The sequence below is a fragment of the Myodes glareolus genome, chromosome 3, assembly GCF_982192425.1.
Source record: "Myodes glareolus chromosome 3, mMyoGla1.1, whole genome shotgun sequence".
Lineage (NCBI taxonomy): Eukaryota > Metazoa > Chordata > Mammalia > Rodentia > Cricetidae > Myodes > Myodes glareolus.
Window position 1 is genome coordinate 124,915,758 of NC_142028.1, and position 26,029 is coordinate 124,941,786.

The following is a 26,029-nucleotide window of genomic DNA, read 5'->3' on the forward strand; positions in this document are numbered from 1 at the left end:
TAGTGCTACCCATATGCACATGGGTGTGATGTCATTCAGTGGAACATGGGAATCCTAGCAGTGACCACATCAGCAAAGGAGAATTATTCTTTCCCAAAGGAACTACTCCTTGCCCACAGCACTTCAGTAAAGAGTGAGGCTGGTGCTTTTCTACTCAATCCATGCTGAGATTTTGATTTTTGTGTAGAATTTATGCAAGTAACCACAGCTGCTGTGAGTTCATGCCTGCGGCACCACAGACATCTTTTCGCGGCACTCCTCTACCCTCTACGTCACTAGCTCTTCAATCCTTTCTGCCTTCTCTTCTGCAGCATTCTCTGAGCCTTCCTTGGTCAAGGGTGGGTTGTTTCACTGGTCCATTAGTTAAAAACTTCTTCTCATTGGATTTCTATGAAGCTGTGAGCCCAGGCTGTCATCATCCCAGCGCTAACTGAGGGAGGGTCTGCTTGCTAGCTTACTCACGAATTTATCAGAGGTAGTGCTTAAATGCCGCACTCAGTACCTTGGCGTGTGGACCCCTCCATAGCTGAGTGCCATGACCATATCACTCATGGCCAGAGGAAGAATGAGAGAAGATCCAGAAAGAATGAGAGCAAATTGGAAATTAGTCTTTTGCAGTCCGTCATAGCACACAATATCCTGAACTCTTGCTGAGTTCCATTCAAGAGAAGCAAGTCACTAGAGATCCCGATTATAGAAAGGTGTGGAAAAGCAGTGTGGCAAAGTCAGTGGAGCCTTTTATAACTCACCTAGCTCAATCCCCCTTCTCCTTTCTTTTTCCTTCAAATCAAGTCTGCTTTCAGTTTGGGTGACATATGCTTATCTATTTCTATGTGTTTGAAGTACGGCTTAGTTTAGGCTTGTGTGCTGTAAATCTATCCAGGACATTCTCCAGACTCATCTAATGTAAATGTCCTCTGGTATTCTTATGGTCTGTTCTTACAACTAAGCCTCCTCCCTCTCTCCCATGACCCCTTCAGATGCATATTTCAATCTCTTTTCCACAAGGTCCTCAGGTCCTGACAGCATTGGGATTACAAATCCCTGCTGTGTCTTCAACACTCATCATCTGCTTAACTATATTTTTGCTGACAATGTGATTGAGTGATGATCCTTCAAGACTGTTAAGTGCTGAGAAAGCTGTCTCCTATAAGGCCTTGAGATACCATCTATACAACCTTCCTTGTAGGAAGAGACCACAGCCTCCTTTGTCATCTCTGTCCTACCTTTCTGTCTTCCCACTTCTGCCCACACTGTACTCCATATACTCAATGTTTCTACCTTTCCACTATGGACAGTGATATCCTGCCTCACGGTCCCTAAACCACATACCACCTGTTTCCTACTCAATAAGCTTATGTGTGCATGACCAGACTCAGCCCTTGGTAATCATCATATGGCGCTCAAATAAAGATTAAAGGTTTCTCTTGTGAGCTAACCTGTGGCCCTCTGTTCAGAGGCCTGCTATCCTGCAGTACATTGTGGTTCTTGATGAATCTGTTCTCCACATTCCTATCATCACATCATGGTGTTCAGAACCGTGTGGACTCTCAGTATTTGTTGAACAAATGGAATTCTTTTCCTTAGAAGGATGAGGAGGCAGGATTTCTGCAGATGAAAGGGCTTGCTTTTTTTTTTCACAGCCCTTAGTCACTGCCATGACACTAACAAGTCATGTAGAAAGTGAGTATCTAGGGTATTCTTTGTGCTAAGAGTGCTATTGAATTTTTGGAGGTGGTGTGTCTAGGAGGTGGACTTGCAAGGTTCTGATCTGAAGAGTCAACCTGAAATGGGTAGAAACACCGTGTGATGGTGTCTTTAGGCAGAAACAGTTCACAGAATATTTTTCCGATCTTGTATTTCTTTCCAGTTCTTAAAATTTTCACTTTTCTTTTATAGTTCCCTGGCTAAAGTCTAAAGGCATAGTTGTTTACCTCCAGATGGCTGTTTAAACACTTTGACAATGTGCTTTTGTGGGGATGTTAGCAGTCTAAAGAATGAAGAATAGGTTGAAGGACCAGAAAATAGTCTATTTAGCTTAAAAGAGGAAGGGATGAAAATGCTCATCTTAATGATGCCTTCCTTTACTTGTAGCTGACATCCCTGACCTCCTGAGAGGGCATCATCCATGCCCTGCAGAGGCTTAGCCGCTTTCCTTCGCCAGAGAGAGAGTGTGAATGCCAAAGCAAAGCCAGCAGCTGTGCCTCAGGCCCCAGTTCCTCACAGTTCTTCGCCTCTGCAAGCGGCTATGATGGTAAACAAGCCCGCAGAGAAGCAAGCAGAACAAGAATGTTCCTGGTGCCTTCCATGTGCTGACTCGATCAAAGATGAGCGGGGATCTTACTCTACAGTCTCAGTGCCTCTAGTTGCCTTGAAACCTCGAGCAAATATCTGATCTCCACAGCCTCATCTTCCTCCTTTCTAAAATTAGTGTAACCGCATTCCTCTCTGCAGCCTGTTTGAAGGCACAAGTGAAAACAATGCAAGTCAAGCATTTAGGCCTGCTGGTTTGGTTCACAATGGGTGCATGTGCAAAATATCTGTTTCCTTTCCCTCCTCTATGTTTGACTATCTTCTGTGGTCTCTATTCTCTATGTTGGCTGGAGGCTTCTTATTTTGAAGCCTGGTATTCCAAATGTCATTGGAAGGCTGATCCTCCAGATACCTTCGGCTCAGTCTCCTTTCCCACCCTGGCACATGGGCTACCTGTCTTAGTTTCACACAGGTCTCAGCTGCATGACCACCTCTGCAGCTGATGAGGTATGTGACCTTGACTAGACAGACCTTTTCTGCTCCCTCTGCTTAGGTTCCTGACTTACAGGATAGGAACCTGAGTGTCTGCTGCACGGTAGCCTCTGCAGGGTCCTTTGTACTGTCTATTAAGCTGCTTAATCAGTTTGCCACAGTGATTCTTAAGTTCCTATTCTGTAAGTTTGTGTGATTCTGAAGCCATACTGACTTCTGTGTTCTGCTGGCTGTTTTGTCGGATTAAACTCTCACTCATCATTGATAAGAATCTCAACATGGAAGGTGCTAGTGAAGGAAATTACATGATCGCACTCTTAGAACCAGAGTGACTCCTGGCTTTGCTCTCAGGAGTTCCTCTTACACTCTGCCCTAGGCATCACTTGTCTTTCTTCTCTTCTTTCCCATTCTCCATTGCAGCACCTGGTTGCACTGAATATGGTGATGCATGTAAGTTAGGTTAAACTTCGTTTCTTTATGTAAATGGCTAAGAGACACTTTAAATGATCCAGTAATGTAAGACCTATAAAATACTTAGCATGATATATCACAGATATCAAGTACTTTTTAGAAATTTATTACTACTCTTTCTGCTTTGATATTGTTAGTTGAGCATGTTGTGAGTTAACAACTTCCAAATACAGGTAATATGCGAATGTGCTGACTAGCAGTAGGGAAGCATTGATGGGAATCGCCTGCACTGTGTAACATCTTCTGGTCAGAGCCCTGGGATTTTCCAGTCATTGTGAGATCCTCTGAGTCAAATTAAAACAAATGGTGTGTGAGTGCACATATGAGGAAAAGTGGGTTCCTGCAATGGTAAGGGCAAGCTCTTGAAGACAAGAATTCTCCTTGATCTCAATCATTGTTCTGCTTTAGACACACTACAAAAAGTAGAGAGGTTGGTACATGGTGATTGAAGATATTTGTAGCAGATCACAAGAAAAAAGATAGTCTGCAATAGAAAAATAGAAACAAAAGAGCCATTAAAAGGTGGGTGGAGTATCAGACAGCACACAGTTTACATCATTATTATATATTGTGTGTCAAAAGAAAGATGAAATGAAAAGGCAATATTGAAGCTCGGAGGTTCTGTATGTATAGAAGCAGGGCAGCTAGCGCAGCCACAGCGCACACACAGGATCAACGCAGGTTGAATAAGTCTGGCTTGCCGTTGAGCCTGAAGGTCAGTAGATCTTGGTTCATATTCTGTCTTTGTCTCTTACTAGTCTTTCGCCTATGAGAAAGTCATTTAAATCCATCGAGTTTCTCCTTTTTCAGTGTTTCTTAAACATGCAGTACATATGTTGCATACAATACATTCAACAGGTAAAGCATGCCAATTCTTCACTTACCAAGTCTGTTGACAATAGATCTATGTCACAAAGTTTGTCACGGGTCATTGTGGCCTCCCCAATCTGTCCAGAGTCTTACTCCTGTGACCTTGGAACCTTGTGTTGCCATGGTGAATAGCTCAGCTACTTACTATTTACCCTAGGAATATGGTTTTGACCAATGAGCAGTAATTCTTGTAATTTCTTTACAGTTCCAAGCCTTCTGTAGAAGAAGAGTGTTTTGTCTGGAGGAGAGGAAGCTAGGAGGAATTACATTTAGGACAGAAGGTATAAAGAGGCATGACTGGAATAGCGCACGTGTGAGCCTTTTCCCTCAGGTTAAGAGCTATGCTAAGTTCCCCCTCGCTACACTGTGACTTCTGACCCGAACTCTAGAAGGGAGTCTTGTGGAGCAGGCCTCCCAGGCTTTCGATTGGGTCACACCTATAACCCCAGTGATCCTTGTGAAGAGACTGACACAGGAAGATCATACAGTGAGCCCATGGACTTTCTGGGCTATGTGGCAATACCCTGGATGAAACTTCCCAGTAAAATACAAGAATTTCCAATAGAATAATGTTCATATACCTTTAAGACAGTGCCTGGCTTAGGGACCACCGTCTATTATTGGAATCCGTGGTTATTACTAACAACCACCTTGTTATAAGTAACTAATTCACTGTTTTCCTTCTTCGTTCCATATAGTGATGGCTCTGTGTGAAACCAGGAGGTTAAATTATGTAGAATTTAATACAATCCTTTATGGGGATTTTAATACCAAACACACCTACCAGCACTTTAAAGGAGAAGCACAGACCGTAGGCCTCACCTGCATAAGAAACATTTCGCTGGTCCTCTGAGTTTAGATGCATGAGAGAGTGGTGGCGACAGGATCAAGGAGCACAGCTTCCAACCCTATCCTCACATCTATCGAGCAGGACCTGAGTTAGGCCTCATAGCATAGTGTTACAGAGAAACGCTTGCCACAAGTCAGGGAATATGGCTTCAAAACCTAATGAGTACTTAGTGATAAATCATCAATTCACTATGGACTCTTTGATTCTTCATTTGTGTGCTAGAGATAGCAACAAATCCATACTTTATGGCATTTTGGTGATGAGTTAATGAAATCTTTGAAAATAATTAATAAAAAGATATTGTATCATATCTGGTGTCTTCATCACTTGCATCATTGTTATGAGATCAATTTTCAACACTTTGGGAAAAACTGCCTGAGATTGACCTAGAGAGAGCCAGAGAGCTTTTTGTAGTCCCTTAATGTCTCCTACTAGTGACTCTATCTTCAACAGGGAACCATGATTTAATCCCAAACTATAGAATCTCTCAAGGATAGAGAAGGACTACCAATGGCTAGCCCACAGTGGACTCACAGAGGATGATTAGGCTCCCCAGAGCATAGTGAGGATGTAATATTTTTAATTATAAGGTTTGAGATTATAATAAAATTGCATCATTTCCTCCTCCTAACTCATTTTTGTTATAACTCCTCTATGTACCTTCCCCACTCTTTCAAATTAATGACCTTTTAAAATTGTTGATATATGTGTTATTAAATATGTAAAGATGAGCTGCTTAAAACATAATAGTGTGCATGTGTGTGTGTCTCTGTGTGTGTGTGCCCATGTGTGTATGTGTGTCTGCACATGTGTGTGTCTGCACACGCGTGTGTGTGTATGTGAGTGCATGTGTGCATGTGTGTGTGAGTTCTTGTGTGCATTTGTGTGTGAGTTCTTGTGTGCATGCGTGTATCTGTGCACAGCACATGACTCAGGGTTGACCACTTAGTATTGGATAATCGATGAGTTTGTTCTTCCCTGGGGCAGATTATCTCTCTTGCTCTCAGTATTCCTTAGTTGCTTGTAGTTCCTTGTTTAGTGCTACAGCCTCATGAGTTTTCCCGTTCCATGTTTACATGTTTGTTGGTGTCATTTTTGTTCAAGTCATGTCTGGGCAGGCTTGTTAGTGTGACTTTGGGTGTAGCTCCTGTACCTAAGGTTCCAAGATGGAGAAAATGGGTAGAGAGATTGTAACAGCTATGGGAATGGGAAGTTTGCCATGTGATTATGGCTCCAAGGCTGTAATATGTTTTAGGACTGTAGATGAATAGGGACACGGACATCTACCTGGCATCTCTCATTTTCTCACCCTTTGGGTGTCCCCTTCTAGTAATACTAAAAGTCTCTTGGATGGCTTGTCATTAGAACAAAGTAGAACAATAAGGACAGAAGGAGTTGACCCAGAATCACTCCTGAATGAAGGATAAACTGAAGTCTGGAAGTAGCTCAGCAGTTAGCACTGATGAACTAATCAGTGCAGTTAATATCCAGCAGGGAGAGTCTGAGCTTGGAAATCAAATCATTTTCTGTTTGGTTTCATTGCTTTTGAGCTGCATAGCCTTTGGCAAATAGTTACCAAAGTGGTAATCTCCTCATGTGCAACATGTGAGTGACAGGAGGGGCCATCTTATGAGGTTTCTATGATGGTTAAATGAGATAATTCACAGAAGCATTTAGTCATAATGTCTGGTATGTAAGTGTACAAATGTTGGTGACAGTAATAGTCACAAGGTGATCATAACCACGGTAACATTCTTTACTAGGAAAAGCTTCATAGAAAAGCCAGTCTTTACAAAGTAATATAAACAGAATCAGAATATGATGTTAGAGAAATAAAATAAAAATAGCAATATTTAGTTTGAAGAAAAGAAGCTCAAGGCAATGCAATTACCATTTTAAATAATTGCTCCAAAGTGGTGTTAGTAGATGCATCTTATTTAGCTTAGACAGCAGAAGTTGGTTCATAGAATGAGATCTCGGGACTCTTTCGATGTTAAACTTTGTGAGAGTAAATGTGCTACTTGTTAATTGTTGAGTTTGCTATCTCAGGAAAGGCTAGATGAATGTTCATGCTGATCTTTTAAAGACAAACTTGTAGAAGATGAAAAGACTGTAAAAATCATGTATCACCCAAAAGAGATCACGGATTTGTGAGTATAAAGGTGAGAGAGCCCAGGCAACTAGTTCTGGAATTAGAACAAAGAGGGCAGTGAGGGAGGTGTATAGACTGAGGGGGGTGAGATTGAGGAAGAGCTGCTCGTGATGAGGAGTGACAGTGTAATTCACAAGGAATCCAGATATAAAAAGAAATGAAGAATACCGCCACCCACGCCGGAGTTTCGGAGAAAGCTCCAGTTTCATGTTTTTCTTCTCTCTCCTGGCCTGACACTTGGAATTGTCAGACAATGTGTCCCAATTCCAGTTTCCAAAAATACAGCAGATTGACATGAATCTCAGGAGCTCAGGTGCTACAGGAACCCCGTGGGGGAAACTCTAAGGTTAATGGGGTGGTGCTTCCCTGATCTGTATGAGTCATCCCTGATCTGCAGGAAGATTGGAGCTTCAACATAGGCTTTTGGAATGATGTCTGACCAGATAGAACCCATAACTTACCAGAGAGAGTGATTACATTTGGTTAGGATAAATGTAAGAATATTCTGATGCTGACATCTCTTGGCAGTAGAGGAAACAGCATTTAAACATTTGTGTTCAAATATCCTATTCAGTAGACATTATCAAAAACCTAGTACATTCTAGCATACTATAGGCATAGGACAACTTAAAAACATATGCAGTGTGAGGTGAAGCATAAACCAAACGTGCATTGAATAACTATTGAATGGGGCTAGCTATATGGACACACTGCTCACCTTGCTAGCTTAAGGACCTGAGTTCAGTCCCGAGAGCACATCTAAAAAACTGGGGAGAGAAAAGTTAGATCCTTGGGACTGGTTGTCAATCTCTGGGCTAGTTAGAGACCCAGCCTTTAACAATATGGTGGAATTGGACCGTGATGGAGCATACCTTTAACCCCAGCACTTGGAAGGCAGAGGCAGAACAATGTCTGTGAGTTTTTAGTTAGCCTGATCTACAGAGCAAGTTCCAGGACAGCCAGGGCTACACAGCAAAACCCTGTCTCAAAAAAAAACCAAAAATCAATAAAATGATAATTATAATGATAATAAAAATAGACAACTCCTGAAGATCCACCTTAAGTTTGCCCTCTCACCACCATATACACACGTGCATATGTGTGTACATAAACACAGCAATAATAATAACTGCACACTGAGTGAATGCATTCTCTAGGAAAGGCATCACCTCTCATATGGTAAGATTTGTTCACAGGGCTCAGAACTAAGTATAAAACCAAGAATTGCAACATAGGCAAAAGTACCACATATCCTGTTGTTGCCCATGTAGGGCTGGGGGGATTTAAGAAGATGGTAATGGGAAAGACAATGAGAGCTTATAGAGCCCAAAGTATGTGCCAGACATTGTGCTTAGTACCGTGAGTGTGTGCCAGGCATTGTTCTTAGTACCGTCAGTGTGCTGCTGCATTTAATCCCATAGCTTCTCTCCTAGGCAGAGATTATCACTACCATTGTGCATATCCTAAAAGTAAGGAGCTTAGAACTTTGTGTGGCTGGAGAGATGGTTCCATGGTTAAGAGCACTGACTCTCTTTCAGAGAATCTGAGTTGGCTTCCCACTATCCACGTCAGGTGACACCAGCATCAGGGGATCCAACACCTTCTCCTGGTCTCTGTAGGGACCTATATGGTATAGACTTATACAGACACAAATGTAAGGATAGAAAGAAAAAGAGAACAATTTATATACTCTGTCAAAAGTCAGGGAATCATTAAATTTAAAAGTTTGATTTTAAACTTTCATGTTTCGAATCAAAAGCCAGTTTCTTTCTACTCATCTTCCTAACTTTTCTATCTCCTAGGCTCCTCCAACTAATGTCCTGCATTTTCAGTGTCCCTGTCCTTCTCCCCAATACAATACTTTCCACGTAAATAAATTGACCCCACACTTTTGACCTAAACTTCCATCTTTTGCAGCTATGAGGAGGAAGGAACTAATGAGAATAGAGCAACTTTAAGTTTTTCACACACAGAGGTCGGATAAGGTAACATCTATTTTATCCATTATAAAATGTGATTGATTTAACTCCAAATTTAACTTAGTTTAATTTTTTTCTTACAACTTGGTATTTCCAAACTAAGAGCCAAACTCCCAATTATAGGGAGTATGCGAATCAATGATGCCAAGGAATTTCTGATTGACTTTCTCAAGCATACATTTTAGCCACTCTCATCAGCCATGAGAGAAGGTGGGGGATTCAAGGGAGAGAAATGAAAGGGAAATCGTATTATTTGCTTTCTGCTGCAACAATCAATCTGTCCCAGAGGAATCCCATCCATGGTACTTAGCACCTTCTTTGGGCAGTGATCAGTAAGGAGACTGCAAAAGGGGATCCAAGTCAAAACCTGGTACTAGGCATCTGCAGACACTCATAGTAGGGCTTGGAATTACCATCTGAAGCACAAATAGTAAAAACTCAGGGTCATAAACTAGGGTTCAACCTGAATATCTGAAAAGCAAAAGAGCCACTACTGACTCCTTACATTGATCTCAGTCTGAAATGGGGATCCTGCCTCCAGGAATGTCAAAATGAGACTGTCTGTGAGCTGGCTCCCCCCATTTTATAATAATCTCTAAGGCTGGGATTAAAAGTGTGCAACTCTGGGATTAAAGGTGCATGTCATTGTAGCTACTGGGATTAAAGGTGCATATCATTGTGGCTACTGGGATTAAAACTGTGTGCTACTATAATCTGGTCTCTAAGGCTAACCAGTAGGACTGTTTTACTCTCAGATCTTTAGGCATTCATTATTTTTATTAAAATGCAATGAAATACCACTACATTTCCTCTTTTTGTCTAAAATAAAAGAAGGCTACAACTAATATAAGAAAATTATGTACAATAAGTACAATGACCATATACAATATATATAAATAATAAACATCGGCAATGTCTAGTCAATTTACATTTGACATATTCAGAGAAAATATTTCGTATCTATACTATGTTGGTTAGTCTAAAATATTATACATAATTTACTTTCTGTCATAACTTGCTTTCTGTGTCTGATAACTTTAACTATAGCATCTAATCTTCAACCCCCTTCAAGACTCAAGAAGGGAATAATAATATTAACTGAGTAAGCAGTTAAGTGCAAGCAAGTGTCTTCTAAAAATGTGAGTAATGACAGAAACAGCTGGCTGCCTGAACAGTCACCCAAAGTTAGTCTGCAACATTGGGGAATCCATATTCAGCCTGCAGGCTTAGCATATTTGACAGACTTTTCTGTGGAGCAGGATATTTTGTGTCCTGTTTATTTAATTAGGACAGCATAATTTCAGCAGTCAAGGCAGGGCATCTTCTTGCCCGTGGCTTACTTTTGCGACAAAGAAACTCCATGTGGAGTTTCTTCAGTGCCCATTGTCTTCTCTGAAGATTGGTGCTGCCAGGAACAGACATGTCTCATTGTCATAAAAAAGAAGAACCTAGGTTATTAAGACATCTTAAGTTCCATATTTTGTAGATCTCTGAAGTGTTTGAAGATGACCTATTTATCAAAATTATATCTTTGTTGGACCTTGAAAACATACCTAATGTGACTACAAGTTTGATTATACTAGGTGATTAACTACTGACCTACATTTCTTTATTATCCTAAACATTTGGTAGTAATAATTTTCAAAGATTAGAAATTTTCATTACATTGTTAAATGAACTGTAGGTATAATACCTTGAACAAGATTAGAAATATATACAGTATGTTTTAACAAAATTAATCTCAAATTTGTATCAATATACAATATACAAAAGTTCTACTCAATGCAAAACATTTAAAACTAGAAGTTGCTTTTTAAAAGTAGATTCAATAATCTCTTTATATCTTATCATGTCTATATTCTTCCCTTTTTCTTTTCAAAGTAGATTCAATAATCAACCCTTTTATCTTATCATATTTATAACCCTTTTCTTTTACTTCCTTTCTTCTTTGTCTTTCTTTTCTTCCTCTCTCTCTCTCTCTTTCTTTCTTTCTTTCTTCCTTACTTATTTCCTTCCTTCCTTCCTTTCTTCATTCCTTTCTTTCTTTGTTTTTTTGAGAAAGGATTTCTCAGGAACTATGGAGCCTGTCCTGGAGCTTGCTCTGTGGACCAGGCTGACCTTGAACTCACATATTTGCCTACTTCAGCCTCCCAAGTGCTGGGATGAAAGGCATGTGTCACCATTGCCTGGCCTGTTGTTATTTTTTTTTTCAAAATAAGAACCTTGAATCTTGAATCTAATTTATTTGTTTAGCTTTTTTCCTGACCATTGTCCATAATAACTTGTAACCAACACATTAAACATAAGCAAACATCCATAATCTATTTGGGGAGTGAATGTGGGCATAGTTTTCTAGGCTGATTCCTATTGATTGGGGACATTGATAATCTTTTGTGGAGTCAAAGAAAATTTATGATTATGGTCAAGTTATTGCTGGAGTATTCTGTGAGGCTGGATCATTTCAGCCAGCCATCTTGAGTCTATTTTGATTGTAGAACTCAGAGGAAACTGCAACAAATGTTCTCTGAAACATTGCATCATCTGGGTCATCTGTTCCCATTGGAGATTTTTCAGGGGGTCTTCTTTGATCAAACCTTATTTTTTTTTTAACCTGGAATGAACCTACTGGATCTCATTTTCTGTAGGAAGAGAAACAAAACCTCCTTTCCAAAGTAACATATCTTTTTATTTTGAAGTCAAGGTATTTTGATGAAACCTCATTTTCTTAACCAAGAACGAAGCCAGAGCCCCTCATTTCATGTGGAAATAAATCAAAATCTCTTGTCCAAAGTAGCATATCTTTTTAATGAAAAATTTTAAATCCAATTCATTTTTAAAATATACAACAAGGATTAATCTTGCAGCATTTATACCCAAATGTCTTTTAGCAACTGTAGTTTCTTCCTCACTATTTAAACAATTCAAAGACAACACAATAACATACAGTATCCAGATTCTCTGTGTATTTTTCATCTTTACATGGAAGCTAAGTTGGGGTAAATGGGAGCTGGGAGCATTAGTTTTTCTCCTGAATCCAGGTAGCTAAATTTGGCTTCTGATTTCTCGAGCTGCAATTCCAGTTACAGCCCTGTCCTGGGCTGATGGCTAAAAAGCCTCAGGCAAACAGCATTTTTGTGAATTACTACCCCCCAAAAATGACTGCCAAATGAAGCACAATTAATAAAAACTTGGGGTCAGATATTGAGGTTCAACCTGAAGATCTGCAAAGAAAAACAGCCAACCACTGCCTCTTGCCTCTACCTCAGTCTGAAATGCAGATCCTGCCTCCAGGAATCTCATAAGGAGATTGAGTCTGAGAGCTGTCTCCTCCCGTTTTATATTCCTTTCTAGGGCTGGGACTAAAAACATACACCACGGGTATGGAAGGTGCATGTCATTGTGGCTACTGGGATTTAAGGTGTGTGTTATTATGGCTACTGGGATTAAAGGTGTGTGTTACCATAACCTGGTTTAGAAGACTAAAAGTTGGGGCTGTTTTACTCTCAGATCTTCAAGCATTCTCCATTTATTAATATACAATTGAAATGCCACTATAAGCATTCACTGAAATTTGGTTCTAATTACATTGATGTAATTTTGGTTTCATGATGGTTATGAAAGACAATCACTCTGCCCATTTTCAGATGCAGAATTTTTGTTTTTGTATTGTTTTGTTTGTTTGTTTTTTACTAGCTATGGTTGAATCAATTTTCAAGTGTCACACAGAGATTTTTGTGGTTAGAATAGGAGTTGAACATGGAAATGTCCATTCAGCAAATCTATGTTTCCTATAACTATATGATCCATAGTTCCATGGAACCTTTATTACATGATGAGGTAATGATCTTTATGCCATGTTGGAGTGGGAGATAAGAGTCTCTGTTCCAACAGGAGTGGTTCTGTCTAGTCTTCAACACAGGAACTGAGTAATCTTGGGCAAGTAATTATATTTCTTAGTACCTTTCTGGAAAGTAGAAATGGTAGTAACTGCTGTGAGAATTAAATGAGGTGATTCTCCCTCTTACATGGAAACTTCGATGACATTGGCTGTTTTGTTTACTATCAGCTACTTCATGCCTTCAATGGTACCTTGAAAAACGTGAGGTTCAATATAACCACATTGGATAGAAGAATGGATGAATGAACATATGGATGTATAGATAAAAAAGGGGAGTCTTGGTGAAATGTACATGAATACATACAAGGTTAGAGTGTTCATGTTGTAGTAATCACTCAGGAACTGGAGAGTTTTATGTCCTATCTCTGCTTCTTGCTGGAGCAATGAAGTAACTTTCATGGGGGCTACTATGAGATAAATAATTTTTAAATGTCTGCTCTCTAAACAACTTAACTTAATGTAAGTGTTTATGATCAGTTCCTTTGGTCAAAAAGTCTTAAGAAGTCAACTTTGCTTCTGTCCTCCTCTGAAGTTTTCTGTTTCCCGGACAATTCCCCGATCCATAGGGGCTGATTCATCAGCATCTGGCCATAGTGCCACCTGACCTTCCTCTTGATCTTCAGGAACAGCTGTAGTGATTCAGACATTTTTCTTAGTAAATGGCTGCCCTGGGATGCTGTTCACATTCTTTCTCCTACTTTGTCCTTCATTGTATAAATTCCCCCTTTACTGTCTATTCTTTGTCTTCTGTTTCTGCAAAGAATCAAGCAATTCTTTACATTTTCTGAGAGTGTGTTAGAAACAGATGTAAATAATTACAGAAACCATGGCAGGAGGATTCCTGCATCCGGCTTAGAAATTGTTATGCTGCTAAGTGCCTACTATGTGCCACAATAAGTATAAAGCCTTGTATAAAAGCTGCTGCCATTAGTTCTCTCAGCAGGCTTAATGTATAGGCCATTTATCACTGTTTCTTAGGGAAAAAAACAGCCAATAAACTAATATAACTTTCCCTTTCCATGATGACTCCTAAAGACCCTGGGTTATGTTGAAGGATTCCATGTCCTGGGGGATAAGACTAGTTCAATGATGGCTCGCTGAAAAAGTGAGAGCAATCTCTGTCCTGGCCCTTGGGAATCTTCCTCACCTTGGAGTCAGCTTTATGTATCCAGGTAGAATTCCTGATAGGGAAAAAATAATCTTGGTCCCATTTATATCTACTGCTGCTTGAACTAGGAAAAGAGAATGATTTCTCAGTGGTTAAGGCTATGTTTACGTGACATTGATGAGATGTCATCTTAGTTTCTTTCCTGTTGTTGTTATAAAACATTATGACCAGAGCAACTTATCTTTAAAAGCAACTAATTGGGGCATACAGTTGAATATTAGAGTCCATGGCCATTATGGCTGTAAGTTGATGTGATATTGGAATAGCAGGCAAACATAAGGGAAACAGAGTTAACTGGTAATAGCACAAGTCTTTTGAAACCTCACTTCCCAGTAAAACACTTCCACTGACAAGTCGACATCTCCTAATCCTTTCCAAACATATTTACCAACTAAGGACAACGTATATAAGCATATAGGGGTCATTCTAATCAAACTATTACTGACATTCTCTCCCAAGCCACCAGTTCCAAACACTACTTGCACCCCACCACTCAGACTCTATTTATCTAAGAACTTTTTCACACTAGACTTTTTCTTTCATGTACCTTGTCCAAGCAAAGACTCTACAGACACTTGAATAGAAATTGCCGCGACTGTTATGTGTGAAGTACTGAGGTGTAGAGCGGTATAGTAGCTATTTAAGGTGAGCTCCGTGTACACCTCTAGCCCCTCATGTACCTTTTTTCTCCTGGAGAACATTGATGATAGCTTATGCATGTTGTAGAGTTACTAAAATTGGTACATTAAACTTTTGAGACACTCAAATAAGAAATAAAATTTGTTCTTTCTTTTTACCCTGCAGCAATTTTAAGTTTTAGGAATATCCCATCTCTTGACACCACCAGAACCATCTATAATTTAATTTTTTCTTTCATTTACCCTTCATCCTACAAGTGTAATAGCTACAAATGTGTGACTAGCTCCTTCTCTGTGACACATTGCCTTGGAACTTGGAAGAAAGACAAGAATCATTTTCTTAAACTGAGCAACTTCTAAATCTCAGGTATGAGCTGTGCATGAAAGAGGCACAGGTGCAGGATATGTGATTTTTTTCATCAAGCAATTCACTGTTTATTAATAGAAAATAGATATCCATAAAATTCCAAAGTAAGATGCCATGATGGCCCTTGTTATACTGGATCCCATTAGGATGGTTATGCTAATTGGCATCCTTTTTGATTGGTCAGTACTCATAATATGCTGTGTGACAATATTACTTTACTTCTGGAAGTGATTATGTAGGTACTAAAATGCTACCATGTTTCAAAAATCGTGTTAGGCATTTGGATGATGTTCAAGAAGTTTGTCAAGTGTTCAAGCAATAAAGTCTACCCCAGTGACAAACCTCCTCCAAGAAGACCAAACCTTATAATGTTTTTCAAACAATTTACCAACTGATGACCAAGTATTCAAATATATGAGCCTTATAACAAGTTATTGGTAAAAAAATATTTAGCATTATTTTCTCAGGGAAATATGAAGAAATTACATTTACTGTGAATCTTAAACAAGGATGACAAGGGATAGGGATAAGGGAACAGCTGGAATAATAGTTGAAGAAACAATACATGATGTGGAAAGCATAATGATATTGCTTAATGTAAGGGTTTCTCAGAAATTCCGTTCCATTAGCTCCTGGGCCACGTAGCAGAAAGCACATGAGATCTGAATGTGAGGGTCTTTGTGAAATGCTGTGGATGTCAGGGTGATGAATGTGGACCACATGCTGTGGACAGATGCCATGAAATAGCTCCAAGGGTTTCAGCAAAGAGTGAGCTGACATATATGCCAACACCTTTCTCATCCTACAAGCAGGCAACAGAAGGAATGGAGGAAGGGTTGCTAAAAATATCAGCTTCATAAAAAAAGTGGATGCTGACTCCCCTTAATTATGAACTATGGCCAGACATTGTAAGCTAGATTAAACCCTTGCCTACCAAACATTTGCCATGATTAATATTTTGTTCCAGCAAAGGAAAGCCAGACTAGAAGATTTTTGATGATAGAGGTTTCTGTCCTGCCCAGTCCCACAGTCATTCAGTCCCAAAGAAACACACAGAGGCCTAAATTAATTATAAACTGGTTGTCCTAATAGCTCAGGCTTTCTTGTTAACTAACTCTTACATCTTAAATTAACCCATAATTCTTGTCTATTTTAGCCACATGGCTTGTACCTTTTATCAATGAGGCATTCTCATCTTGCTTTCTCTGTATCTGAGTGATGACTGCAGACTGAGCCTTTCTTCATCCCAGAATTCTCCTATTCTGATCTCCCTGCCTATACTTCCTGCCTGGCTCCTGGCCAATCAGTGTTTTATTGTACCAATGCAAGTGTCAAATCTTTAAAGGGTATAAGACCATTGTCCCACAGCTCCCCCCTTTTCTTCTCTTAAAGCAAAAACTGCATTATGAGTTTGTTTAAACTACTTCCCCACATTTAAACTTAAAATATTCCTTTCCAGTAAGTCACAATTGAGGTTGGGCTTCCATACATGAACTTTCAGGACACAGTCCAGTGCATAGTATCATCCTGTACAATCAACTAAACCATTCCCTTGAAACAATTTTAGTCAAACAGTACTTTAAATTTTTTCCCAATGTGTGTCCCTGATCAAGAACACAAATAAGTAAAATTGAATTAAAATCTGTGTCAGTACACAGTGGTAAATAACTCATTAAAATATTTTTAACTTAAAAAACTTTTAAAAACTTTAAAAAATAAAAGTAAAGAGGGAATATAAAGCCCCAATTATGACATCTAAGCATGTAGTCATCTAAATGGTAATACATTCAGTAATGAAAAAGTCTAGAACAAGAGGGAAATTTGAGAAAATATATTTTTTTAATGAGTTGTATTTGGCATGTATGTGGATGGCCTCAGACATATATACAATTTCCCAATTGAAGAGGTAAACAAAATTTGAAAAATACCGTGTAAAGTCAGTGATCTAAACCTTGAAAGTAGAGGCAAAAAGAAAAGCTCAAAGAATGAGGGTCAGAGGGGAGTCATGTCATTGTTTACTGGCCTCAGAACACTGCTGGTCATGTAAGCTAATCTACTTTCTCCACTATTTCCACAAAATTACTTAATTTACCCATGCAGAATTCTCCTTCACACACTCTGCTCTTCTGTCTAGGTTTTAATACAGTTTATTTAGGAATCTAATGAGGGGAAGACTGGTGTAGGAGTGTCTTCTTTCTATGTGTTGCTTTCATTGGTTAAATAAAGAGACTGCCTTGGCCTTTTGATAGGACAGAAGCTTAGACAGGTGGAGTATACAGAACAGAATACTGGGTGAAAGAAGGCAGAGGCAGAGAGCTGCCATGAAGTCGCCAGAGTCAGACATGCTGAATCTTTTCCAGTAAACCATGACCCCGTGGTGATTCACAGATTTCTAGATATGGGTTAAACTAATATGTGAGAGTTAGCCAATAAGAGGTTAGATATAATAGGTCAGGCAGTGTTTAAATGAATACAATTTGTGTATTGCTATTTCGGGTGTAAAGCTAGCCGGGAGCCGGGTGGCAGGAATGCAGCCCGCTGCTCCTATTACAACAGAGGACAAGTCTGTTTCTCCTAGTATGTATATAAAATCCTGAAGAGTAATGGATAGTCTATGGTGGGCATTGTAAGGACGTGTTCATATGCGTGCAGATGGAGTTGTCTCTGGATACACACATACTCATGTGCTCATGCATAGGAAGGCCACAACTCAACCACAGCTGTTCTTCAGGGTCTGTCACCTTGATTTTTTAGATATGGTCTCTCATTGTCCTGGAATCTAGAACTTGCCTTGTAGGCTATATTTGCTGACCAGTGAGCACCAAGAGTCTGCCTCTCTCTCTTTCTCCCAGTCCTGGGATCACAGTTGTATACCACCATGCTGATTTTTTAAAAATGCGTGTTCTAGAAATTAAACTCAGGTTTTTTTGCTCAAAGCAAGCAATTTTCTGTCTCTGTCATTTCCAAAATCATGGAATATTCCATTCTTTTCTGTGACATGTGAGTTTCACAAATTAAGTATTCAGTCCATGCTGGTGAAATTGAATTATTCTAAACAGTTTCTGACTGTGAAATGTTTCTGTATGGCAGGTATTATATATGCATCATCATGTAATCATTATGCCAGTCCTGTGAGGTATTTAATATTATCCTTAGCATGTATGACAAATAGTCTTGTTACTTTCTGCTACTCTGATAAAACTATGACCAAGAACTTCTTAGAGAGGAAACAGTTTGTCTAAGCTTATAAGTTAGAGTCTATCATGAAGGGAAGTCAGGGGAAGAACTCAAGGCAGGAATATGGAGGATGGAATTGAAGCAAATAAGACCGAATGATACTCTTTCCTGGCTTACTTCCTCTGACTTGCTCAGCTTCCTTCCTTATCCAATCTAAGACTGCCCGTCTATGTGTGGCTCTGTTCAAAGTAAGCTAGACCTTTCTCTATTATCAAACAGCCAAGAGAATGTCCCTAAAGAAGCCCCAAAAAATGACCTGATGGAGGAAATTTTTAAATTGAGGGTCCCTTTTTTCAGGTGACTCTAGTTTGTGGTAAGTTGACAAAACTGTCTAGGATGCCAGGAAATAGAGGTTTGGAGAATGAAGCAACTCATGTAGCCAATGAGAAATGTATTGTCAACTTTACAAAGCTCTGACAAAATACACAACAAAATAAACATATAGTTGGGCAGATTCATTCTGGCTCGACGTTTGGTTTCATGGTTTCTAGATCTCATTGTGACTGGGAATCGAAGAGAACAGTAGAATGGGGAGGAAAGGGTCAAAGATAAGAAATACCCTTCTAGGACGTGTCTCAACCACATGTTCTACTTCCTCTACCTAGGTCTTTACCTCCTCACCAACAGTTCCTCCAACTGTGAACTCATGAATGAATGCATTTATCTGTTGATAAGGATAGGCTACTTATAACCAATCACTTTTTTAGATCCCAGTAACCTGGGTTACTATGGAATCAAACTTGCAATACATAGGGCTTCTGGTAACATTTTAAATCCAAGACAGAAGAAGGAATACGCCTCAATTTTGAATGCAGAATAGTCTTCCCTCAAATATCAACTTTGTTCTCCTACCTCCTAGTAAGTGCAATCACATAATGTATTTTCACTACTTTCTAAGGGAGTTGAATGCTCTACTGTTATTATCAGCAGCACCATCTAAATTGGAATGGTAGGATTGCTGACTTTTAGATGCTGGTTTCTTTATTTTTCTCCAAAAGAAACAGCAAGCCTATTTTCAGATATTTAAGTCAAAACCGACTAAGAGATTTGAAAACATGGTTTGTCTCCAGCGCTCTGTCATAACATTTTATGTTTTATTTATTAATTTCTCTTTGTTCTGGAGGATTTTGTGCATTTGTAAAAATGTCCACCTCCAATTATTCCCTTTAAATCTTCTCAAGTACCACACAACATAGCCTCATCCCAATTTCAAGTCTTCTTTCCTTCTTCTCTCTTTACTCCTACCTCCCTTCAGCCTTCCCTTACTCCTTCTGTTTTCTTTTCCTTTTCCTCTTGATTAATATCCACACTAGAGAACTATAAGATCACTTGCCTCCACACTTATCCCCATATCCTCATGCAATGGAGTTATATCTTTGTATATTTCTTTTCCAGGTTTATTGAAAAGCCCAGTGAACAAGACAGCCTTGACACTGGTTGCTGTGAGTTCCTGCGTCTTGGCAATGGTGTGTGGCAACCAGATGTCCTGTCCACTTACTGTGAAGGTGACTTTGCATGTGCCTGAGCACTTCATTGCAGATGGTAAGAGCCCAACATTGAAAATGACCTATAACTTCCTGTCACCTTGTACCCCGGTGGTCAATATCACCATGCATGGCACAAACTTACAGCACAGGAAGAAAGGGGCATTCCATGGGTCTAGAAGAAGCACTTATTGAAATAAGTGCTTATTGAAATGCCTGATTATTAGAATTAAATTTAAGGGTGATTTTACTATATGTTTGCGATTAAGGTTTATTAGCTAAAGGAAGATTTCAAAAAAATTGAGTGAAGAAGGAATGGATTCCTTAGGAAAATCTTAGAGTTTGATCAAGCATCTCAATCTGGTCTCAAATTTAAAATACCCCACAAAGGGTGTTAGGTAATTAAAAGCATATGACAATGAAAGCTGCATGATTTTTACTAGAACATTTTAGTGGTTTAAGAAATATTCATATTTTCTTCTCTATAACAAGTTTCTTGCAAAATTATACCATTTATTCTTCACCCAATTAAACTGAATTAATGAGACACTGTAGTCACCATGGTCATTAGCAAAATGTGTCCAAGGAACTGATTAAGATGCTCGATGTCTATTGCTAAAGTGCCCTCGAAAGACATCCATGGAATTTGTTTCCTCCAGTGGGGTGTGCCGGCACCTACTCCCCAAACCTTTCTCCTCACCTTACTATCAGAGCTGTGAAAAGTTTAGCATGGTTACTTTAAAAAGATATTTGTGAGTATACAACTTATTTTGCATTTTGGTCCTTAATATTTAAAACATGTTCTTTGACATCTTCATACTCATTTACACTGTATTCTGGTCACTCTCACTTCCCACCCGTGACACTCCGTATCCCACTACGAGTTCCTGCCTCACATTCACGTCTCTTTGTTTTGTGACCGTCGAGTTCAGCCAAGGATATCTTTTTGATCATGGGTTTGGAATTATCCACTGAAGATTGGTGGGTTCAACACTGTATAGACAACTAAAGACAAACTGAAGACATTGTTTCTATTTGTCTAGAATAATTTGTAGCTAATAATTATGCAGGACATGGAGTGTACAGGATGAACTCTCCTCCATCGGTAAACCAACTTAATTCTTTATTCATTTACCATATACACACCTAAATTACTTTGAAGGTAGTGTAAAATTGTCACTGTACACATTCTGAGCACCAGTTTTTTTTTTCAAATCTGTGTACAAACCTCCTGTTTTATCCCTATTGAATCATATGTACATATAAGTCTGTGTGTGTGTGTGTGTGTGTGTGTGTGTGTGTGTGTATCAGAGAGATAGGAGAGAGACAGGCAAGCAGATAGACTGGCAAAAGAAGATAGAAGAAACAGAATTCACAAGAAAACATAGGGAATTAAGTTACAGAGTTCAGGGCTAGACAAATTGCCAGAGTCCATGTTTGGCTACAAAATTAAGATGGAAGGATTGTAAGGACAAATATGAGCTGGATAAAACTACAGTGAAAATTCATACTATTGTGAGTGGCCTTTGACCAGCTCCACACACCTGTCACTCACCCGGCACTATTCACTAGCTGCTATGTTTTAAGAGACAGGGATACCCAAGTTTTAGTTATTAATTTGCACACACGTAGAAATGTTTGTCATAAGAGACTAACTACAATGCTGGGGTAAAACAGCTCAATGACTAAGACCACAGAGATAAAAATGATACAGACCTTAACTCAAATGTTTGTTATCTTTTCTAAGTTCCCCTTTTTTGGCTGGGTCTTTGTATGTACAAAGTTGGGGTGATAGTTCCATTGGACTCATAGGGATATGTGAGGGTGGAACCTACTTCTTCTGGTAGTTGGCAAATTTTTGCATAGCCTCTATCTGGAGAACAGGAAAATAAAATGATACCTTAAAAAGGTGTATAAAATTTTGGTGGTCAAAATACAATACTGCCCCTATAGGGAGAAATTAAAGATAATTCAGAAACTGGGATGTATCTCCCTACTATATGGAAGTGACTTTCCCAATTCAAAACAGGAACACACCATGATCATCCATCTTCTCCGGGTCTATGGGAGTACTAAATTCAGGTAGCACTTTAAGTCAAGAGGATGAGGTTTTACCTCGTTTCCCAGTTTGACCTCAAGTCCTCCTATCTCAGAAACTCTGCTTATGTTGTTCGTCGTATCCTTTCAATAATAGCCCCACAAGGTCCTTCCTATCCACGGCTGACACAGAAGGAACAGGGACTCCTTGATAAAGCCAGTCTTCTTCGGAGTAAAGGAGAGTCTAGAAAAGATCGTTTGTTTGTGTAGGGGGACAGGTACTGCTCTAGTTCCTAGAGAAAGCAGGCTGTGACAAGGCAGAAGGATGTGATGCCACTGCGCATGCTCATGAACCACTGCCATCGTTTTGCACTGACAGGCATAAATGCATAATGACCTATCTTAACTATCTAAGCACAGATTGAGGGTGTAAAGTTAAATAATATTTTACCTATATTTATATAATTAGATTATATATAGTTTCCTTAAAATAACTGGGTATGTGGGGGAAGAAACCACAATGAGGCCCGTCAGAAGAGCAGCTCATGTCAACTCTAAGAAACTTCAGTAGAATCCTGATTTCCTAAGGACCATATTGCTATGGCAGCTTTCATCCCTTTTCTCTGTCTCCATGGACTCCACACTGCCAATGTGTTGGTCCTTTCTCTCTCAATCCACCTTATTCACTGAGTCGTCCACAGGATGGAAGTGTTAGATGGGACTGACTAATGTGTCCCGTCTTCAGAAGAAAATGAATTCTGACCTTGTGTTTCTTTATAGTTATACTTGATGCTTTCTGCCCATTATGGGGAAAAGGTCAAAATGACATAGCACTTTTCCAGAGTCCAGCTAGCAGGAGCAATCGATACTGACACAGTTGCCATCCAAGCCTTTGACAACTCTTACCCTTCCTCCCTCCTCCCGACTCTGTCAGGGCCACGAGTGGCTTTTGTCGGCTAAGCACACACTGAAGCAATGTATAAATTTGTTTATAGGCTTACCGAATTCAACATTTTTCTCTAGCTGCTATCTATAAGTCATCTGTATGTGTCTAATCACCCCTAGGAACTAGTTAATCAGACTCTGCAGGCAGAGTCTGGTATTTATGAGGGCTATGTGGTGTCTCAATGGAATTTTGAGAGATATGATATATGTTATTTTTCCATGATCATAACCAATGAATGCCTCAGGTAAACAGCTTAAAAGATGAGAGATGTTTTGTGGCTCATAGTTTCAGAATTTCCATTCATGAACACCTGCCTCTATTTCTTCATGCCTCTAGCAACGTTGTAACATCATAGAAGAAAGGTGTGGCCGATCAAAAGTGCTCATCTTGGGTCAACTAGAGAGTAAACAGAGCAGAAGGGGTAATGTGCATCCTTGGAAGGTGTACTCCCCACCCAGTGACTTACTTCCTCCAACTATACCTGACCTCCCAATAATGCCACTATGATGTGTTACAGTTATGGGTCATTTGATTCCATAAGAATGTTCATTATTCACTCTCTGATTTAATGATTGTATTACCATTTGGGGACGCTATATGCAACACATGAGCCTTTTGGTGAGACTTTCTTTTCAAACCATACTATCTGCCAGTATCTCTGTAAGTCTGACTCTCTCCATGCAGCACATGTAGTCACTCCTCGGGGCCTCTGGGAGTCTTCATGAAGCTGTTTAGTTTCCTCTTCACGTATCTATTTTTATACATTTTTATTGATATTTATTGAGCTCTACATTTTTCTCTGCTCCCCTCTCTGCCTCTCCTCTTCTCCCTTGAACCCTCCCCCAAGGTCCCCATGCTCCCAATTTACTCAGGAGATCTTGTCTTTTTATACTTTCTACTTCCCATGTAGATTAGATCTATCTAAGTCTCTCCTAGTGTCCCCATTGTTGTTTAAGTTCTCTGGGATTGTGGTTTGTACGCTGACTTTCTTTGATTTATGTTTAAAAACCACCTATGAGTGAGTACATGTGATCGTTGTCTTTCTGTGTATGGGTTACCTCACTCAAAATAATGTTTTCTAGCTCCACCCATTTTCCTGCAAAATTCAAGCTGTCATTATTTTTTCTGCTGTGTAAATGTACCACATTTTTCTTATCCATTCTTTGGTCAAGGAGCATTTAGGCTGTTTTGAGGTTCTGACTATGACAAACAAGGCTGCTATGAACATAATTGAGCACATGTCCTTGTGGCACGATTGAGCATCCTTTGGATATATACCCAAAAGTGCTGTTACTGGGTCTTGAGGACGGCAGTTTCCTAATTTTCTGAGAAATCGCCATACTGACATCCAAAGGGGCTGTACCCGCGGCACTCCCAGCAGCAATGCAGAAGCGTTCCCTTTCCCCACAGCTTCCCCGTGTCCCGCAGGTGGGTCTGTCTGAGACCATGACTAACGCCAGTAGTTTCACACAGCACTGAATACAATGTGAGTTTTCTGCCATCAAGGTGGATGGTGTATTTTCCCTAGTAACAGAGGTTAATCCTCATCAATACTGCTATGTATAATTGACAAATAGTTATCAGCTAATATTGAGATCCATTCTTAGCTAAGATGTCAGCTTACACATCTCTAGAAATATCCCTTCTAAGATAGGCTATCTCCACTCAATATGGAAAGACAATAAAAGAGACTTCATGTAAATGAATGATCTATTTAGATTAATTATATGACATAGTTCCAGTCTAGCATAGGTTCCCTGATCTAGGATTTGCTGTGTATTAAAAGGGAAGCTAAAATTATTGAACACATCTGTTGTATATCTTATTATATACAACTTAGTTACTTAGATGTCTTCATTTAACTCTTGAACTAAAATTATGAGGCAGAATTTATCATCTTCATTTAGCATATCTGGAAAAATAAAGGTCAAAGGGAAGAAAAACTGTATAGAAGGAAAGAAAATATGAAAGCTTAATTCTGCTTTAACCACAGTTCCACATCCTACCATTTACCAAGCTTCCAGAAATGAATCTCAATAATGATTAATCTTTTTTAAAAATGATGCATGAGGAAAAGTACTTTATTATTTATTTTCAGGGAGTTTGGGACATTAAAGCTAAGGTCTTGCACAATTTATCTGTTTGTCTATCCAACAGGAAACAGTCAGTTCTGCTTTCCACACTAAAAAGCTCCTTCAGGGCTCTCTACCATTGTGCTAACCGCTAGAATCTCAAATGTAGCTCTTTTTTTATTTATTTAAAATTCCTACCTCCTCCTATAATTCCCTTTCCCACACACTCCCCCTCCCCCTTGCTCTCCAGTCCTAAGAGAAGTCAGGGTGCCCTGCCTTGTGGGAAGTCCAAGGCCTGTCCCTCCATCCTAGGAAGGTAGGCATCCAAACAGACAAGGTTCCCAAAAAACCAGTCCATGCGGTAGAATCAAAATCCAGAGTCATTATCATTGGTTTCTCAGTCTGCCCTCATCAGCCACATTCAGAGAGTCTGATTTGATCACATGCTCGTTCAGACCAAGTCCAGCTTGCCTTGGTGAGCTCCCACTAGAACAGTTCCACAGTCTCTGTGGGTGGACGCACCCCTCTTGGGCCTGCCTTCCTTTCTTATATTCTCCCTCCTTCTGCTCTTCATCTGGGCTTTAGGAGCTCAGTCCAGTGCTCCAATGTGGGTCTCTGTCTCTATCTCCTTCCCTCACCAGTTGAAGGTTCTATGGTGATATGCACGCTATTCATCAGTGTGTCTATGGGAGAAGGCCAGTTCAGGCACCCTCTCCTCTGCTGCCCACGGACCTAGTTGGGGAACTCCCCTTGGACACCTGGAAACCCCTCTAGAGCCAAGACTCTACCCAACCCTAAAATGGCTCCCTTGGTTAAGATATCTTCTTCCCTGCTTCCATATCCACCCTTGCTCCATCTCAATTATCCTATTCCCTCAAACTCTTCCCAATCCCCCCCTTCTCCCTTCTTTCTCCCCATCTCCCCTTCCCCCCAACCCACCCCAATCCCCATTCTCCCAACTTTTGCCTGGCGATCTTGTCTACTTCCAATATCCAGGAGGATAACTATATGTTTTTCTTTGTGATCACCTTCATATTTAGCTTCTCTAGGATCACGAATTATAGGCTCAATGTCCTTTGTTTATGACTAGAATCCACTTATGAGTGAGCACAAGC

General features: G+C 39.7%; 1 protein-coding gene across 4 annotated transcripts in view; it reads left to right on the forward strand.

The window, feature by feature from the left end:
- The window catches only part of Astn2 (astrotactin 2), a 979,028-nt gene that overhangs the window by 359,130 nt on the left and 593,869 nt on the right, over positions 1-26,029 (forward strand). For all 4 annotated transcript variants that reach the window (XM_048459341.3, XM_085686116.2, XM_085686117.2 and 1 more), the window contains one exon: positions 19,771-19,917. In XM_048459341.3, the coding sequence (XP_048315298.3) occupies positions 19,771-19,917 (147 nt within the window). The remainder of the gene's footprint in view (positions 1-19,770; positions 19,918-26,029) is intronic.